The 20368-nt window shown below is 40.8% G+C and overlaps 1 protein-coding gene across 1 annotated transcript in view; it reads left to right on the top strand.

Annotated features, from left to right (window-relative positions):
• The window catches only part of PIWIL4 (piwi-like RNA-mediated gene silencing 4), a 98974-nt gene that overhangs the window by 41323 nt on the left and 37283 nt on the right, over positions 1 to 20368 (top strand). Inside the window, exons 7-9 of the mRNA XM_006902359.1 lie at positions 12639 to 12762; positions 14245 to 14362; positions 19441 to 19552. Of these exons, the coding sequence (XP_006902421.1) occupies positions 12639 to 12762; positions 14245 to 14362; positions 19441 to 19552 (354 nt within the window). The remainder of the gene's footprint in view (positions 1 to 12638; positions 12763 to 14244; positions 14363 to 19440; positions 19553 to 20368) is intronic.

Genomic DNA, 20368 nt, shown 5'->3' with positions numbered 1-20368 from the left:
CCTAGAGGAAATGGACAAATTCCTTTAAATTCATGCCCTGTCCATCCTAAAAAGGGACATTGAACAGGTCATAAAAAGACTTCCCTACCAAAAAAACAAACAAAACACACACACAAAAAAACCATCACTGCACCAGATTGCTTCATGGCTAACGCTGAATTTTAGCAAACATTCAGAGAAGATCTATCTCCAATTCCACTTAAATTATTTCAAAAAATAGAAAAAAAGAGACACTCTCAGAGTCATTCTATGAAGCAATCGTAACCCTAATACCAAAGCCAGGCAAAGATATTACAAAAAAAGAAAACTGCAGACCAATATCTATCATGAACATAGATAGAAAAATCCTTAACAAAATCCTAGCCAATAGCACATTTAAAAAAAATCATGATTAAGTGGGATTCATAACAGATAATACAAGGATGGTTCAACTTTGACAAAATTCAACACCTTTTCTTGGTTAAAACACTCAACAAAATAGAAACAGAAGGGATTTCCTCAATATAGTGGAAAGTATGTTTGCAAAACCAATAGCCAGTATCATTCTTGATGGAGAAAGTCTGAAAGCATTTTTCTTGTGAGCAGGGACCAGAAAAAAATGTTCACTGTCACCACTCCTATTCAATATTGTATTGGAAGTACTTGATAGGGCAGTACAGCAAGGGAAGAAAACAAGAGGCTTCCAGATTAGCAAAGAGCTGGTAAAAATGTTGCTATATGCAGATGATATGACAGTGTACACAGAAAACCTCAAGTCCTAAACAAAAAAACTTTTAGACCTAGTAGGCCAATTTAGTAGAGTGGCAGGATGCAAGATTAATATACAGAAGTCAGTGGGATTCCTCTACAGTAACAAAGAAAACACAGAGGAGGAAACTAAGACAGCAATACCTCTTATAATAGCCAATGACAAAATGAGATGCTTTAGGAATAAACCTAAGCAAACACAAGGACCTTTACAAAGAAAACTACAAAACATTTCTGTGAGAAACAATAAAAGCCTAATAATTGTATAGTCACACAATGGAATACTATGCAGCACTGAAAAATAATAACCTCATAAAACATTACACAGTATGGCTGACCCTGGATGATGACATGCTGAGTGAATTGTCTCAGTCTCAAAAGGACATATACTACCTAACATCACTATTATGAAATAGGACTGATATAGGAGGCTGAGAGAATAGGAAAAGAGTGGATAGATGGTGAACACTATATTGAAGAGATGAGGGAAAGTATTGTTTAAACAGAATATATGATTAGGCATTATATGTAAGACAATGGTCTAGAATAAGAACTACATTGCAAAGAAGACTGAGAGGGGAAGGAAAGGGAAATTGTGCAACAATGAATGACTATCAAAAAAAAAAGAAGAAAGTGAACTGAGGGAGGGAGAGGGAGGAAAATGTGCAACAGTGAATGAATGAATGAAAGAAAATCCAACTTTTCTGTAAACTTTCATTAAAAACACAATTAAAATAAAAAATTTTTAAAAATGGAAGGTGGAAGAACAAAAGTAAATTATATTCAACATAAACAAAATAGAGAAATACTGAAAGTTAAAAAAATAACACCAACAGAAAAAAGGGGGGGGAATGTTCTCTGTTCATGGATAGGAAGACTCAATATAGTGAGAATAACAATCCTACCAAAAGCAATCTACATGTTCAACTCAATCCCAATCCAGATGCCAAATTCCTTTTTCAAAGATAGATAAGAGCCAATTGCCCAATTAATTTATTTGGAAAGGAAAGAGACCTCGAATAAGCAAAGCACTTCTGAAAAACAAGAATGAGTGGGAGGCATAGCACTCTCTGATCTCAAAACCTACTACACAGCCATAATAATAAAAACAGCATGGCACTGGTACATACTATGGACATAGATCAATGGAACAGAATAAAAAACTCAGAAATTAATTCATCTGTCTATGGTCAACTGATATTTAGCAAGGAAACAAAACCTATCAAATGGGGAAAGGACCATTTCAATAAATGGTGCTGGCAAAACTGGACTACTACCTGCAGAAGGCTGAAACAGGATGCACACGTCTCACTATACACAAAAATCAACTCAAGGTGAATCAGCAACCTAAGAAGGAGTAAAGTCCCAAACCATAAAGATCATAAGAGACAAAGTAGGGCCAAGCTTAGAAGGCATAGCCCATAAATAAAAGGTATAAAATGGCTAACCAATAATTAGAAATAACACTTAGGAGAAGATAAAACTGATGAATGGGACCTTCTAAAGATTAAATCCTTGTGCACATCAAAAACTTTTTCTAACAGGGTGAGAAGAAAAACCTACTGATTGGGAAAAAACATTTGACAATGCCATCTCAGTCTAGGGTCTCAGACAAAAGTTTACAGAATACTACAGAGCCTCCACAAGAGAAAGACTGATAATTCAGTTACATAATGGGCAAAAGACACGGAAAGACTTTTCACAGAGGAAGACATTCTGATGGCCAACAGACACATGAAGAAATGTTCAAAATCACTGGCAATAAGAGAGATGCAAATCAAAACCACAATAAGATATCATCTCACCTCACTAGCAGTGGCAAAGTTTAACAGAACAAAATGTTGGAGAGGATGTGGAAAGGTTGTAACTTTCATACACTGTTGTAGGAATTGTAAAATGGTATAACAACTCTGGAAGGCAGTTTGGTATTTCCTCAAAAAGTTGAACATAGAAATTCCATATGACCCAGCTATTCCACTACTTGGAATGCACCCTAAGAAAACTAGAACTGAAACACAAACAAAGATTGGTACAGCAGTGTTGATAGCAGTGTTACTGACCATCACAAGAACATGGAAAAAACCTAAATATCCAACTACAATCTAATGGATTGAGAAACTGTGGTACATTCACATAATGGAATACTATACAGCACTCAGGAGCAGTGATTTTGAAAATTACTACATAACTTACAAAAGACTGGTGAACATTATGCTGAGTGAACTAACTCAGTTTCATAAGGATAAATACTGTATATGATCATTATTGGTAGAAATAGACAACTAGTAAAACGTGTATGAGAAGGGGAGGGAGGGCAGGAACAGAGGGGTGAGGATGGGTAGGGGAGAAATCTTGGGGTCACACACTTTGATAGATGTAGGGAAGAGTGGGTAAAGGAAATGGGAAAGATCCAGTGGTGATCTGGAAAGATAGGGCAATGGTGGACATAGTTTAATGCTGATTGATTTTATAAAATATAGTGAATGGAATGAATGTATGAAACAGAATATGAATGAAGGATAATGTGAAACAATGCATATGAACTTTGTAAGCAAAACAGTACAAAATAAAAAAAAATTAGAAAGAGTGCAGTGTCTTAAGGCACAAGGATAGTGAGATTATTGTTTTTGATTTAAAGGTGAATTTTGGGGGGACCAGTATCCTTAATGTTAAAAGGGCATCACAGGTGATGGCTTGTGGGTCACCTCAATCTTTGTAGAACTCAGGAATCTGCAGTCCATTTGAGTTAGAGCTTCATTCTTCATTATTACACACATACAAGTTTTCTATGTTGCTGTTAGGTGCTACCAAGTTGGCTCCAACTCACAGCCACAACAGAACAAAGCCCAGCCCAACCCCGGGCCCTCCTCGCAACCTCTGCTGTGCTGAAGCTCATTGTTGAGCTCATATGTCAGTCTCTCTCATTGAGAGTCTTCAGTCTTTCTCTTCATCCTTAACTTTACCAAGCATGATCTCCTTCTCCAGGGACATATCCCTCTGGATAATGTATTCAACGTTTATGAGACAAAATCTTAGTGTCCTCCTTTCTAAGGGGCATTTCTAACATGGATTGGTTTGTTCTTTTGACAATCCATGATACACTCAATATTTTTTGTCAACAGTACAATTCAAAGGCATAGATTTTTCTTTTAGTCTTCCTTACTCATTGTCCAACGTTCAAATAAATACATATGAAATAATAGAAAATACTGCATCTTGGATCGAGGGTGTCTTATACTTTAAAGTGACATCCTTAATTTCTAGCATTTTAAAGAGGTCTTTGGACATAGATATGCCCATTGCATTATGTTGTTTGATTTCATGACTGCTGTTACCACAAGTAGCTCTGGTAGCCTAATGGGAAGAAGCTGTATTTCAATCCCAAGGGCACATATTTTGATTACTCCAGCTGCAAGGATGGGCAGTCTCCTCCTGTGCAGCTGGAGGGTCAGCTATGGGTTCGGACTCTATGGTACACAACAACGGCTGTTACCATGGGTGCTAATTGTAGACCCAAGAGAAATCAAATATGTAACAGGTTCAATCTTTGTGGAGGGGGGCAGACATTAAGTACATTCACACACACTTTTTTCCCTCATTTCATCTCTAGCTCTTTTCCTCTTAGCTCAGAGAAATCTCCCTATTCCTTTCTAAATCCAAATATATTCCTGATGATGAGGCTGTGTCTTCCTCCATCATAATTCTCAGCTTGCTCTTTCTCTCCATCCCCACGGCCCCTGGTTTGACTCTGGCCCTCATGCTGTCTTCCTATTGCCCTTCATCCTATAGTCAGAGTCCTTGTTATGTGTTGTGGAGTCAGAACCGGTTAGTAGCTGACCCTCCAGTTAGCTTTCAGAGGCTGTAAACGGCATAGGAAGTGATTGCCCATATTTTTTCCTATGGAGCAGCTAGGGAATTTGAACTCTTTTTTTTTTTTAAATTTGAACTCTTGCCTTTCAAGAGTTGAAAATGCAACTCGTCACCCACTAGGCAACCACAGCTCCCTGTAGTCTGAATAATCTCTGACAAAGCATATCTAATCGTGTCATCCCTCTGCTTAAAGATGTCCTCGACTCTTTGTTATGTTATGAGCCAAGTTAAAGCTCCTCAGCAGAGTCCATGAGGGTGCACTCCTTGCCTCTCAAGCCTGTGTCTTCACACATCTTGGCTCCCTTTGTGAAATTCTGCAGAACTTCCACTTTTGTGGTTCCCTGACTCAGTCACTGTCTTGTTCATTTCCATACACATAATGTCCTCTTTCTGGACCCTCTTCACAACCAACCAAACCCTAAGCACCCTTCACTCCTCATCTCTGCTGTCATTTCTCAAGGGGAGGCCTGGAGCTGGCCTGAGAGCGTCCTTCCCCACATTTAGCTGTCAGAGTATCACAAAAAAAGCATGTACTGTCAGTCTCCTCTTAGAACATACTTGAGCTCATTAATTCTGTAAACCCCGTGCTAGCACCTTGTACACTGCCCTCAAGCCAGCTCCAGCTCCCAGCAGCTCCCACTGGCTTTCCAAGGCTGTAAATCCCAGCAGGAGAGAACTGTCTTTTCCTCTAAGAACGGCTGGTTTATTTGAACTTCTGGAGGCACAGCTTTATGGTCAGCAGTGCAACACACCATGGACTACCCCACCAGATTTTAAATAAACATTTACTGACTGACTCCCTGTGGCTTTGGGGAGCTCCATTCATTTATCACCTCCCTGCCACTTCTACGTCCTTTGAGAGGCTCTGTCTGTACTCTTGTAGAATATAATCTACAAGTATATTAAAATCCCACAGATATTTCCAAAAGCAAACACATAACAACAAACACATTTCTATGCTTCCAAGAAAAGCAATTTTCCCCTCCTTGCTTGGCATCAGGATTGGAGGAAGACTAATCAACATCCTGTGTTATGCAGATGACATAAACTTGCTCGCTGAAAATGAAAAGAACTTAAAATGCTTGCTGCAGAAGATCAAGGACTACAGCCTTCAGTGTGGATTACATCTCAACACCGAGGAAACTCCTCAACATCAAGGAAAGGTCCTTAGAACTGGGCCAACAGGCAAAATCATAAAAGATGGAAAAAGGATTGAAGTTTTCAATGATTTCATCTTGCTTGGGTCAACAAACAACATCCTTGGTATTCACAGTCAGGAGATGCATGCACTGAGCAAAGCCACTACCACAGACCATGCCAGAATACCGAAGAGCAGTGATGTCATTCCGAAGACTAAGGTGTGCCTGATTCAGGCCATGGTCATTTAGATCACTTGCTATGTGTTTGAGCGCTGAACAATGAATAAGGGTGATAGAAGAAGAATAGACACCTTGAGCTGTGGTGTTGGAGAAGAGTACTAAATATTCCAAGGACTGCCAAAAGAACAAACAGTTTTTCGGAAAAGTGCAACCAGAGTGCTCCTTGAAGGCAAAGGTGGTGAAGCATCATCTCTCATACTTTTGGGACATTATGCTTGGAAAGATGGAGAGCCAGTGAAAGAGAGGAAGATCCCCAACAAGATGGATTGACACATTGACTGCAGCAACGGGCTTAAGAGTGTCAGAGATGTTGAGGATGATGCAGGGCAGGACAGGGTTCACATCTGTTGTTCATAGGGTCACTCTGGTGTTCTACTCGATGGCACCTGACAACAAAAATAACAACCTCCTTGCTTACATAACTTCTCCAGGAAGTCCTCATCCTAGCTCCATGGACCTCTTTAGTTTCTCTTTTCTGAAGTCTCAGCAGCCTGCTACTGTAGAAACAGCTGAAGTTACGTTCTCTCTGAAGGGGCGTAGGGTGGTATTTGACACTAGTGACCACTCCCACCTGCCCGGACTGCTATCCTTAACTCTGGACTACTTGTGGTCCTCAGCTGATTTCAGGTTGTTCTAACTCAGCCTCCTTTATTGTTTTCCTCTCCCCGAGATGTTAAATGTATTAATCATGGTTCCCTCCTGTAGAATTTCTTATTCTCAGACTACTCAAATATAGCTCCCCTCTGCTCATTCCTACATTGCATACTTGTCTCTATTTTCAGAATATATTTGCATGAATATCCTGCAGGCATCTCAAACTAACATAATTCAAACTGAATTCATTGCCTTTTTCATTTCCATTTCTCCTTGGGTCTTTCGTATCTTGGTTAAGAAATAATTGTGCTACTTTCTTTTTTTTTTCCTTTCTTTAACCTTTACCTCCTCATCCAATCATCATCATATTAAGTTCTATCTTCTCTAACATTGACTTCTCCCTGGAACCCATGCTCTCCTCCCCAGCCCGGTTCTGCATTAATGCAGGACCTCACCGTTTCCTGCCTGGGGCACTGCAGTCATCCCGTGGGGTCTTCTTGCTCCAGCTCATCTCTCTCCTTTGTGATCTTCTGTCTTCACTGTCACCAGAAAGTGCTTACAGAAATACAAACCAGAAATATGCTTAAAAGCCCAAGTGCTTTTAAGCAAAACGGTCTGAGCAGAAGCTATGTAACTTGAGGCTCCTCGCTAAACCTGGAGGACTGTTAGCTGCAGAGCTTCTGGGTAAGGGTGAAATTAAGGGGTTACTTTATTTTATAAAGACCTTACTGTTAGTTCCAAGGTTGATGGTTCAAATCCACCCAGAGTCACTTTAGGAATAGAGCCTAGCAATCATTTTCCAAAGGGACTTGAAAACCCTGCGGAGCAGTTCTGGTGTGCACACACAGGGTTGCTGTGAATTGCAGTCAAATAAATTAACAGTAACTACAACAACAGCAACCTTAATGGTACAATGTATGCATTGTATGAGATGGTGCCTGCAGAGCCTGTAAGTAGCAGGTCCCTGTGAGCACTGGGTACACAGTGGGAACTCTGTCCTGGCTCTCTCATTTCCTCCTCCTCCTTCAGCTCTGGAATTACTCAGTCTGCCCCCCTACCTCATTTTCTGAGGCACTCCCATGGCACACCCATGTTTCTATCACCTCAGACCATGCTCAGTCACAAGATGTTCCTCTAGCTCTGATGATAGTCATGAGAAGTCTGCATTAATCCACACTATAACTACTTCCTCCTTCACCACCAGGTCAAGTCCTAGCTTATGGTCAAAAGCCTCAGCATTGTGAAGTCGGTCAAAAGCCTCAGCATTGTGAAGTCCTCTCAAAGTCCGCTTCCTGTCACACCCACAGAGCAGTTAGCTGTTCACTTCTCCAAGCACCTTTGCCATTCATTACATTGTCTCCTGAACATGTAGTCCTGGTAGAACAGGAATAAGGTTGCTGTTGTGTGCTGTGGAGTTGGAACTGACACATAGCCGACCCTCCAGCAGGTCTTCAGAGACAGTGAATCGTATGGGGAGAGAGTGTGCATCTTTCTTCCTTGGAGCAGCTGGTGGATTTGAACTGTGTGCCTTTGGATTAGCAGTGCAACCCTTTATGTATCCATTAGGCCACCAGAGCTCCCTGAAAAGGGATAGTATATGGTTGATTCTTGATGTACAGCACCTAGAAAAAAAAAAGTACTTTACTTTATGCATAAAATGTGCTCCAGAAATGTCTGATTAAGAAACCCAAGGTTTACAAGCTATTTACATAATGATTAAATTTTTTTTATTTGATTAATTGTTCTTACTCTGAAAAGGGCATTGTAATAAAACCCATTTACTTCTTTGTTGTTGTTAATGAGTTATGATTTGCTGCATACATTCCATAATGAAGGGAAGAAAATTCAAAATTGTACATTTTCTACAGTGTTCTCCATTTCCAGGAAAAGAACATTAAGTTTTTATGGAGTCTGTTTTCAAAGGAGAAGACATATTCATATTGACCTTTACATTCCTCTGTTTTATCTTATCATGAAAAATATGCTGGGACAGTCGGAGCAAAGGGAAGGTCACCCTTGTGACAGCAGTTTATAAGGTGGAATTCCTGGTCATACTTCTTGTTCTTTAGTCAAAGCTAAACAGAAGACCTTCTTCCTGGAGCATGCTCCCAGCTTTTCTTGAAAGCTTTTTGTGGCTAATTCATTGGTACCGAGAATCCTCTCTTGATGCCCATATTTTCCTTAGGGTCTTTTTTTGAGCTTTACCTCCTTAATGAAGCCTTCCCTGATTTACCAACCATACATTGCTCCACTAAATCCCATAGTCCAGGGACCTGGTTCCAACTATTGTCCCCAAGGGTTAAGGGATGCATGCTTAGGGCTCTGCTAATTTCCAGCTATGGCGCTCTGAGAAGGTTGTTTAGTTCCTCCATTTTATGAAGGGGCAATCGTGTCATATATCTCAAGGTTCTGTTACGATGAAATGAGGAGAGATATTAGTTCTTCTGCTTGTTCTTTGCTGTCGGATCAGTTCCAACTCCTGGTGACCCTACGTAGGGAAAGTAGAATTGCTCCATACTGTTTCCAAGGCTCTGACCTTTGGAAATACATCCCCAGGCCCACCATCTGAGGTGCTTCAAGGTGAATTTGAACCATCAGATTTTTTGGCTATTAACTGAGTACCCTTGTGAACCTTGTTGTTGTGTACATTGAGTTGGAACTCACTCCTTCCTAGCTGACCCTCCAGCAGGTTTTCAGAGGCTGCATAAATTCCACAGGAGATTGCCCATCTGTCTCCCATGGAGCAACTGGGGGATTTGAACAGCTTGCCTTTGGGTTGGCAGTGCAACTCCTTACCACTAAGCCGCTTTGTTGTTGTTGTTATGTGCCATCGAGTCGCTTGCGACTCATAGTGACCCTATGCACAACAGCCCTAAACTCTGTCTTCTGCCAACCACAGTGTCTCTGACACTCCCATCCCCATAACCCCGATCACTGAATCAATCCACCTCAGAGATGGCCTTTCCCTCCTGCGCTGTCCCTCCACCCTCCCCAGCATGATGTCCTTCTCCAAGGACCGATCTCTCCTCACAACATGTCCAAAGTATGTTAGATGGAGCCTCAGAATCCTTGCCTCCAAAGAACCACCCGGTTTAACCCTTTCCAGGACAAATCTGTTTGTTTTCCTAGCAGTCCATGGTACTCTCAATACTCTTCTCCAGCACCACAGTTCAAAGGCATCAATTCTCCTTCTGTCCTCCTTGGTCAGTGTCCAACTCTCTGATGCATAACAAGTGATTTTGAAGATCATGGCTTGTATCAGATGCACCTTAGTCTCCAGAGAGACACCATTGCTCTTCAGTACTTTGGAGAGGTCCCTAACAGCAGACCTTCCCATGGTAATGTGCCTTTTAATTTCCTGGCTACTGGTTCCAAGAGTGTTGACTGTGGAGCCAAGCAAAATGAAGCTGTGAACAATCTCAATCTCTTCACCATCCATCCTGATGCTTCCAATTGGCTCAGTGGTGAGAATCTTTGTCTTCTTGATATTGAGCCTCAATCCATATTGGAGGCTACAGTCCTTGACCCTCTGCAGCAGGTGCTTCAGGTCCTCTTCAGTTTCAGCAAGCAGGGTTGTATCATCTGCATAACACAGATTGTTGATAGATCTTCCACCAATCTTGACCCCACATTTCTCTTCATGGAGCCCAGCCTCCTGGATAATCTATTCTGCATACAGGTTGAAAAGGTATGGAGATAGGATGCATCCGTGGCATACGCCCTTCCCAATTTTGAACCATGCAGTGTTCCTGTGCTCTGTTCTGATGGCTGCCTCCTGGCCCAAGTATAGGTTTCACATTAGAACTATCAAGTGTTCTGGAATTCCCATTCTTCTCAGAGTCAGCCACAGTTTGTTATGATCCACACAGTCAAATGCCTTTGCATAGTCAATGAAACACAGATAGACATTCCTCTCGTATTTTCTGCTTTCAGCTCAGATCCATCTAACATCAGCTACAATGTCCCTAGTACCACGACCCCTTCTAAACCCAACCTGGACCTCTGGCAGTTCTCTGCTGATGTGCTGCTCCAGTCATTTTTGGATAATCTTCAGTAGAATCTTGCTTGCATGTGAAATCAGTGAGATTGTTCTATAGTTTCCACACTCTGGTGGGTCACCTTTCTTTGGAATGGCAACAAATATAGATCTCTTCCAGTCAGTTGGCCAAGTGGTTGTTCTCCAGATTTCTTGGCACAACTTGGTGAGCACGTCCACGGCAGCATCTGTTAGCTAAAATATGTCAATTGGTATACCATATATTCCAGGGGCCTTATTTTTTGCTATTTTCTTCAAAGCAGCCTGAACTTCTTCTTTCATCACCATAGGCTCTTGCTCATATATTATTTCATGAAATTCTTCTGTGTCTGCCAATTTCTTCCAATACAGTGATTCAGTATATTCTTTCCATCTTCTTTTAATACTTCCTGGATCATTTAATATACTGCCTAAAGCATCTTTGATTATAGCAACTCGAGGTTTGAATTTGTTCTTCAGTTCCTTGAGCTTATGAAATGCTGAGCGAGTTCTGCTTTTTTGATTTTCTGACTCCAACTCCTTGCACATTTCATTTTAATATTTTACTTTGTCATTGTGTGCTGCCTTTTGAAATCTTCAATTCTTTAGTATCTTCAATTCTTCCTTGTGCTTTGGCTTCTCTACACTCGAGTGCAATTTTCAGAGTCTCTTCTGACACCTGTTTTGGTCTTCTCTTCCTCTTCTGTCTTTGTAACGACCACTTGCATGCTTCCTGGATGATACCCTTGATATTCTCTCACAACTCGTCAGGTCTTCGCTCATTAGTGTTCAAGGCCTCAAACCTGTTCCTGATATGGTTCTGAAATGCTTTAGCATGTGCTTATTTTCGCTTCTTATCTATGTTGCTTTGGAGTTAATGTAGGTATATATAAAAGTACAGTTCTTTTATCTTTTTATACATTGTAGTTTCTGAAACATAGTAAGCACATGTGTGCAGTGAATTATTAATATAATATATTTTAAAAAGATTCCTCCAAGTTTTCCAGCCATAATACTGTTTGTAATCACCACTTTAAATGTGGTCACAGAGTTGGTTGAGTTTGGGATGTTTGTATTTTTTATTTTGATGACTGAAAGTCCTTATTAAAATAGACAAACTCTCATTTATTGCTTGCTTAATTTTAATTGCTGATGTTGGTGTCATGTAGTGGCCAGTCATTTGTTAAGTATAATTGCAGTTGTTTTGTGATTCATGATGATTAAATTATATTGGAAATGAGTCTTTGAAATACAACTTAATGTAATCAGAGCTTTGCCATTGGAGGGTAGTAGAATCTTTAGTAAGATGAGGATGTTGTTCAAGTTTAAGAAGGGCAATATTAGGGGAGGGACAAACAATTGGTGAAGACTTCTTATAAATCAGGCATTATGCTAGTATTCCTGTAAGATGCCTCTAGGCTACTATACCCTTGGCTTCCTGCATGAGGAGAGTTGGTTCTCAGAGAATTAACTTCCCCAGTGTCACAGTCTAAGTAAGCAGAAGAGCTGGGAGTCAAATTCATTTGACAACCTTCAATGTGCTTTTCTGCATTCTCATGATATCCTGGAAAATGGAGACACAGTCATCCTGTTGTAAGAAATTGAAGGTTGATACAGTATAACTCTGTTGCAGTTGCGTTGAGCTCATATAAAAATGAATGCAATACCTAGATCGAAGCAAGTGTGTGGCAGGCTGCCCCAGCCATCAGTGGTGGATATGCTGGTCACACGTGTGGGGTCATTGCAGTATGCCTAGAGCCAGCTGCAAATAGTACTGAATCTGAATGAAACCCCTAAGAGTACAATATTATTATTTTTCAAAATTTAGATTGTATTGCATTAAAAAGGATAATAATTAAAATTTTAAAACTGGCGCTCAGGTGAGCATTGCTGCTTGTTAGCAATAAGCATTGGAGCTGTTTCTCTTCATATTGAAGACTTGCTTACATCGTTCCGTTGCTTGTTGGTAACAAGCAGTGAAGTTCACTTGGCAGCCTTTCGATATTAACTCTCATTAATCTTGGATTTTACAGCAATATGATATTACCTTATCTGACCTAAATCAGCCTGTGCTTGTTAGTCTGTTGAAAAGCAAGAGAAACGATGATCCTGAGGTTCGGATTGCCCACCTGATGCCTGAACTCTGCTTCCTAACAGGTATAGGATACTTAGTAGTGGACAGGATTTCCTGATGTTAGCTGAGTACCAGAGAATGAAATTAACCTAGAAAAGATGGGCCCTTGAATTCCTTAATTCACATGAGTAAAGAACAGAGGGAGGACAGAACGCACTTTGGAAATTGGTTGGCATATTAAAAGTTACCTTCTTTATCTCATGCATTTGTTACTTTGATGTCAAATAGCCCCTAATATTTTTCTAAAACCAAACTGCTGTCTGCCATTTGCTGAACTTGACTGGCATAGAAAGTGATGTGACTGATTTCCTTTAATTCTATTATTGACCTTGTCCATTGGCACCAAAATGACCCTTATTTTTTCCTCTCAGAAGTTAATTCTTGTTATACAGCAAAATCTGAACCTTTTAAATAATGTTCATTATATTAGCAGAGGGATTCAGAAAGGAAGAGCTTTCTACATTTTGCAATTTTGTGTTGGTTCAACCAATTATGATGTATAAATACTTCTTTTGCCACTAGAAAAAAAAATCAAGAAGAGTGTAATCCTTGAGGGGAAGAGCTCTCATTCTTAGTGGGGATTCTGATACTGTGGTACTGTTACATAGCTCAAACGGCAGTCGCATGAGCCCTCAAGCCCTTGACATATGACTAGTGCCAATGAGTGGAGATCTAAGTGGACACTGGATTTTGGAGATTTAATGCTAAAAAGGGGAATATGTGTAGTCCACAGAGTTGCACTGCTAACGAGAGACCACCCCTCTCTGGCCATTCAAGTCTATCAGTGGCTCCAAGGGAGAAAGAGGGGCAGTCAGTCACGCCCTGTGTGATTTACAGCCTCAGAAACCCACTGGAGGGTCAGCTGTGCGTCAGCTCAGACTCAACCACAATGAGAAGGAGACCTATTCATGAGTTTTCCGTTGATTACAGGTAGAAATGATGGTACTTTAGTTATGCATGTTTGATGAAATGATAGGTGTTATTTAAAATCATTTTACTGGGTGCTCTCTTTGGCAAAACACACACTAAAATTGGAATGATGTAGAGAAGATGAGCGGGCTCAAGGATGCACACAAATTTGTGAAGTGTGCTTTATTTTTTAGAAGGATTAATCAAGATCAGAATTATAGAGACAAAAATGGGGAAAATGAAATCCTATTGTGAGTATTGGAATTAATACCCTAGAACAAAATGTGTATGTATACTTGAAAGACAGACCTATTTGCTTCGTACATTTTTGTTCAATTTATAATTTTTGAAAAAGAAAAAAAAATACAAATATCTTTAACCTTTATCTTTCCCCTCTTTTTTTTTTTTACATTTAGGTACCAGGAAATGTGAAATAACGTTTTTTCAAAAAAAAAGTTTACATTTTTGAGGACAATGCCATCCACATAGCAGATCTGATCTTAGTCGAAGTGAACCTGTTAGATGGTGCCCAAGCTGGGTGGGGGTTGGGTAGTACACTGTCTCTTTCCTCATTTTGTTTCTGTTGTATTTAACAGGAATGTCCAGACAGACAGTCTCTGATTTCCGGGTCATGAAGTCTCTGGCTGAAGTGATGCACCTCAGTCCTTTGGACAGGCAGCAGCAGCTGGCCAGGCTTGCTGACGACATCCAAAGGTACTGTGGTGGGCAAGACGCCTTGGGGACAAGCACGCGCCCTGCCTGGGGCCTGGTTTATAGAAGTGTATCTTCTGTGAAGGAATGGGGAGCTCTGGTGATGAGTTGCACTGTTCACCCAGAGGATGTACGTCTCCGGCCTTCCAGGGAGAATGATGGGCATTCTCCTTCCCCACCATCTACAGCCTACAAATTGGATAAAGAGTCACTGATTTTTACAATAAATGAGTAAGTGTTGACATTGTAATTAGTTTTGAAATTTACAGTGAGTGAGTGTGAGATAAATTTGGAGAACAGGTTACACAGTGCTTAAAGTGTTAGACTACTAACTGAAAGGTCAGCAGTTCAAATCCAATAGCCACTCCATGGGAGAACAGTGTATGGCCTGTTCTTATAACCATCTACCATCTTGGGAAGCTATGAAAAGAATCTACTTCATCCTATATGGTATCTGCAGTTGGAATTGATTCCACAATATCTGGCTTGATTTAATTTGCTCTGTATGGAGTCCTAGGGTGATGTAAAAGTTTAAATAGTCAGCTGCCGTAGAAAGCTTGAAGCTTTGGTTGATCCAAAGGTTCCTTGGAAGAAAGGCCTGGTGATCTGCTTTTGGAAAACTGTATGGAGCACATATATGGGCCCTGTGAGTCAGGGCCCACCCGACAGCAGCTTCTCCTCATGGATTGATCTTCTGTTCCAGGATGAAAACATCTTATTCTTATTGACCAAGACTGAAGTGTTTGGGGCTGGTCTTGTTCCAAGCCCAGAGGTTAAACTGAGCTGCCTTTGGGACGAACAGGTGAGAGGAGATGGTAGGGAGCCACTTTGGTAAGACTACCACCCTCTTGAGCCTGTTGTTATGTACTGTTGAATCAGAACCAGCCCATAGCTGACCCTCCAGTGGATTTTCAGAGGCAGTAAATCTCATGGGAGGAGACTGCCCATATTTCTCCCTTGGAGCAGCTGGTGAATTCAAACTGTGTGACTCTGGGTTGGCAGCGCAGCTCCTTACCACTAGGCTGCCATTGCCTGATATATGGAGATTTTGGGTAAAAATTTGAGTGAAGGAAAGGGTTAAAAAAAAAAGGAACCAGCAGTCCAAATCCTGTGTGCAGGATTAAGACTGTTCAATCTTAACATAGTGGCCTCATGAAATATGAGAAAACGAAACATTGGAAATACCACTTAATCATTTTTTAATTTGACTATACTTTCATGTATAGTCCAGGCTGGTTTCAGAAGGGGTCGTGGTACTAGAAATATTGTAGCTGATGTTAGATGGATATTGGCTGAAAGCTGATGTTAGATGGATCTTGGCTGAAAGCAGGGAATACCAGAGGAATGTCTATCTGTGTTTCATTGACTATGCAAAGGCATTTGACTGTGTAGATCATAACAAACTGTGGCTGACTCTGAGAAGAATGGAAATCCCAGAACACTTGATCGTTCTAATGCGAAACTTATACTTGGATCAGGAGGCAGTCGTCAGAACAGAGCAAGGGAACACTGCATGGTTCAAAGTTGGGAAGGGCGTACACCAGGGATGCATCCTATCTCCATACCTTTTCAACCTATATGCAGAACAGATTATCCGGGAGGCTGGGCTCTATGAGGAGAAATGTGGAGTCAAGATTGGTGGACGATTTATCAACAATCTGCGTTATGCGGATGACACAAGCCTGCTTGCTGAAACTGAGGAGGACCTGAAGCACCTGCTGCAGAGTGTCAAGGACTGTAGCCTACAATATGGATTGAGGCTCAATGTCAAGAAGACAAAGTTTCTCACCACTGGACCAATTGGCAGCATCAGGATGGATGGTGAAGAGATTGAGATTGTACACAGTTTTAGTTTGCTTGGCTCCACAGTCAACAGTCTTGGCACCAGCAGCCAGGAAATTAAAAGGCGCATTGCCATGGGAAAGTCTGCTGTTAGGGAATTCTCCAAAGTGCTGAAGAGCAGTGCTGTCTCTCTGGAGACTAAGGTGCGTCTGATATAGGCCATGGTCTTTGCAATCACCTGTTATGCATCAGAGAGTTGAACAATGACCAGGGAGGATAGAAGGAGAATTGATGCCTTTGAGCTGTGGTGCTGGAGAAGAGTATTGAGAATACCATGGACTGCTAGGAAAACAAACAGATTTGTCCTGGAGAGGGTTAAACTTGGTGGCTCCTTGGAGGCAAGGATTCTGAGGCGCCGTCTAACTTACTTTGGACATGTTGTGAGGAGAGACCGGTCCTTAGAGAGGGACATCATGCTTGGGAGGGTGGAGGGACGGCGCAGGAGAGGAAGGCCCTCTATGAGGTGGATTGATTCAGTGACTGGGATAATTGGGATGGGAGTGTCAGAGACAGTGCGATTGGCCCAGGACAGAGCGAAGTTTAGGGCTGTTGTACATAGGGTCGCTATGAGTTGCAAGCGACTCGATGGCACATAACAACAACAACAACAACATACTTTCATGGCACAGCCCTTCTGGTTCTCAAATAGCAAGCCTACCCACAGTTAGACAGGTTGTTGAACCTGAGTGGCAAAAATTGAACTTCCTCCTTTTTCTCTCCACCAGACTAAGTCACATTGTCCATTAAAGCCCTTAGGCCCATGTAGCTCTTGGGCACATGAAATATGATTAGTACCATGTATTGATTCTTCCTTAATTTCCAGCATGTGGTATTCACCACATCAGGAAATTAAGGAGCTGAACAGATTTCAAAGAGCAGTTCTGGAAGACAGAGCAAAATATTACAATGAAATGTGCAAAGAGCTGGAGTCAGACATTCAAAAGGGTGAACTTCCACCTTTCTTCAGCTGAAGGAACGGAAAAACAAATTCAAGCCTCCAGCGACGGTACTTAAGGATGCTATGGACAGAATATTGAATGATCCAGGAAGCATCAAGAGAAGTTGGAGTATGCAGAGTCACTGTACCGAAAAGAAATGGCTGACAGAAGAATTTAAATTTTGAAAAAATTTATGATCAGGAGGAAGTTCAAGCTGCACTGAAGGAACTGGCAAAAAACCAAGGTCTCATGAATTGATGGGATACCAATTAATAGGTTTCAACAAACTGACACTGCCCTGAAAGTGTTCACCAGGTTGTGCCAAGAAATCTGGAGAACAATTACCTAGCCCACTGACTGGAAGAGATACATATTTATTCCCATTACTATTCCAAAAAAAGGTGATCCAACAATGTGGAAATTATCAAACAATATCCCTTATATCAACTGCAAACAAAATTATGCTGAAGATGATTTAAAAAACCCACAAAAACCTACCAGAAATACAAGCTGGATTTAGAAGAGGCCGTGGTACTAAAGACATCTTAGCCAATGGAAGATGGATCTTGGTTGAAAGCAGAGAGTACCAGAGCAATGTCTATCTGTGTTTGTTTAACTATGCAAAGACATTTGACTGTGTGGACCACAACAAATTGTGGCTAACATTGAGAAGAATGAGAATTCCAAGACTCTTGATTTTGTGGATGCAAAACCTATCTATATTTGAATCAGGAAGCAGTCATCAGAACTGAGCAAGGAAACACTGCATTGTTCAAAGTCAAGAAAACAGTGCTTCAGGGATGTGTCCTATTTCCATACCTTTTAAATCTATAGGTGGAACAGATCATTTGTGAGTCTGGGCTCTGTGAGGAAAAATGAAGCATCATTTAGATTAGAGGAAGACTTACGAACAATCTGCGTTATGCAGATGATACAACTTGCTTGCTGAAACTGAAGGAGACCTGAAGCACTTGCTGCAGAAAGTCAAGGACTGTAGTCTTCAATACAGATTGAAGCTCAACATCAAGAAGACAAAAATTAACAACAACAACAAAAGACAAATATTCTTACCACTTGGCCAATTGGCAGCACCATGATAGATCGAGAAGAGATTGAGGTTAACAATTTCAGGTTGCTTGGTTCAACAGTCAACACTCTTGGCATCAGCAGTCAAGAAATCAGAAGATGAATTTCATTGGGGAAATCTCTTGTCAGGAATTTTTCTAGAGTACTGAGGAGCAATGATGTCAATTTAGAGACCAAGGTATGTCTGATCCATGCCATTGTTTTCACAATTACTTGCTACATTTCAGAAAGCTGGACAGTGACTAAGGATGACAGAAGAAGGATCAATGTGCTTTAGTTGTAGTGCTGGAGAAGAGTATTAAACACTCTGGACTGCCAAGAGGGCAGACATGTTTATCCTGGAGAGAGTGAAACTAAGTTTTTCATTGGTGGCAAGGATTTTGAAGCTCTGTATGACAAACTTTGGGCATGTTGCCTGGTGGGACTAGTCCCTGGTAAAAGGACAGTGCAAAAGAGGAAGACCTTGGAGGAGATGAACAGACACAGTAACTGGGGTAATGGAGTTAGATGTGTGAGAGACTGAGACGGGCTTAGGATAGGACAAAGTTCAGTGCTGTTGTGCGCATGGGACTCGACAGCACATAACAACAACCATATGTTGAAATGCTATTTCAGATTTCCATTCTCAGAAATTAAAAATACTCTGTAGTTTGACAAATTAATTAAGAGAGAGAACTTCTCACATTTATTGAATCCTCTGCATATGCTAGGCACTATGCAACCACTTTTCTGGTTAAATCATTATAATTGTCATGTTTAATCATAAATTTGATACAGTGACACAGCTACTTTATTATCCTTACCAATGAGGAAACCAAGGCTTAAAAAGACTAAACTCTTAATTCAAGGTGATGTATATTAAATGTTGGAGCTAAGATTTTAACCCGTGTGCCTTTGACTCTCTGGCCCTTTATCAATCCATTACATCATCCTTCAGGCATCAGTGACCACCATCCTTTGATGATCCTTTTGACCATTATATTGTCCTACTCATGAGAGAAATTACACAAGAATGATTATGATTTGCATTGTGGCTGTGCTAGAGAATAAGAAAATAAGGGAGAGGACTGGTGTGCAGAAAGAGAAGTCAGAAACCCTAAAAAACAGGGGGGTGGGAATCACTAATAATTCAGTAACTTCTAATTACATCTCTAATGATTAAAACTCTTTATAAGCTAAGCACCTTAATGATCCAAACCTCAAATCTACCCACAGAAACAAAGATACACGTTATGAACTGGAGAGCTGGGGGCTGCATTTTGGATGCCAGAAGTCTCTGACAGGCCGTGTTTTGCCTTCTGAAAAGATATTAATGCAAGACCAAACAGTAAGTATTGTGGTATTATTTTCAATTAAAAGAATCCATTTGAAGATACAGACCTCTTTAAGACTTGATAGAATGATGGTTATTAGATGCTGTCAAGTAGATTCAAACTCATAGGGACCAATTACATGGAGCAGGGGTTTCTAGGTTGTAGGTTCAAATCACCTGCCTTTCAGTTAGCACTGAGTGTTTAACTGTTGCACTATCAGAGGCTGTTTTAGAGTGACACACTTAACTCATCACATCATCAAAACTGACTCATAGGTGAACCTCCATTGGGTTTCTGAGATAGGAAATCACAAGAGAGAGATAAAACCAGGAAAGGTGTGTTTCAGGGTTGTATATCTTCTCTCCATACCTATTCAGTTTGTATGCTGAGGAAAAGACTCTATGGAGAAGAATATGGCTTTAGGATTGGAAGAAGACTCACCAACAACTTGCATTATGCAAATGACATACAACCTTGCTTACAGAATGTAAGGAAGCATTTAGTGAGGAAGATGAAAGACTATAGTCTTTATTATGGATTGCATTTCAATATCAAGAAATGAAAAATCCTCATCACTGAGCCAGTAGGCAACATCATGATAGATGGAGAAAAGATTGACGCTGTCAGTGGTTTCATTTTACTTGTATCCACAGTCAATACCCATCGTTAGCAGCAGTCAGGAACTCAAAAGATGCGTTGGACTGGAAATATATGCTCTCAGGGATTTCTTTAACATGAGATAGAGAAAGGATGTTAGTTTAAAGGCTAGGTTAACTCAAAGAATGTTTGTTTAGATCGGCCCAATCTAAGTCAAGGTATTTTCAGTTCCT

Source organism: Elephantulus edwardii, unplaced genomic scaffold, assembly GCF_000299155.1.
Source record: "Elephantulus edwardii isolate Elephantulus edwardi_28Jun2011 unplaced genomic scaffold, EleEdw1.0 scaffold00397, whole genome shotgun sequence".
Classification (NCBI taxonomy): domain Eukaryota; kingdom Metazoa; phylum Chordata; class Mammalia; order Macroscelidea; family Macroscelididae; genus Elephantulus; species Elephantulus edwardii.
This window is presented reverse-complemented; position numbering and strand designations above follow the sequence as displayed.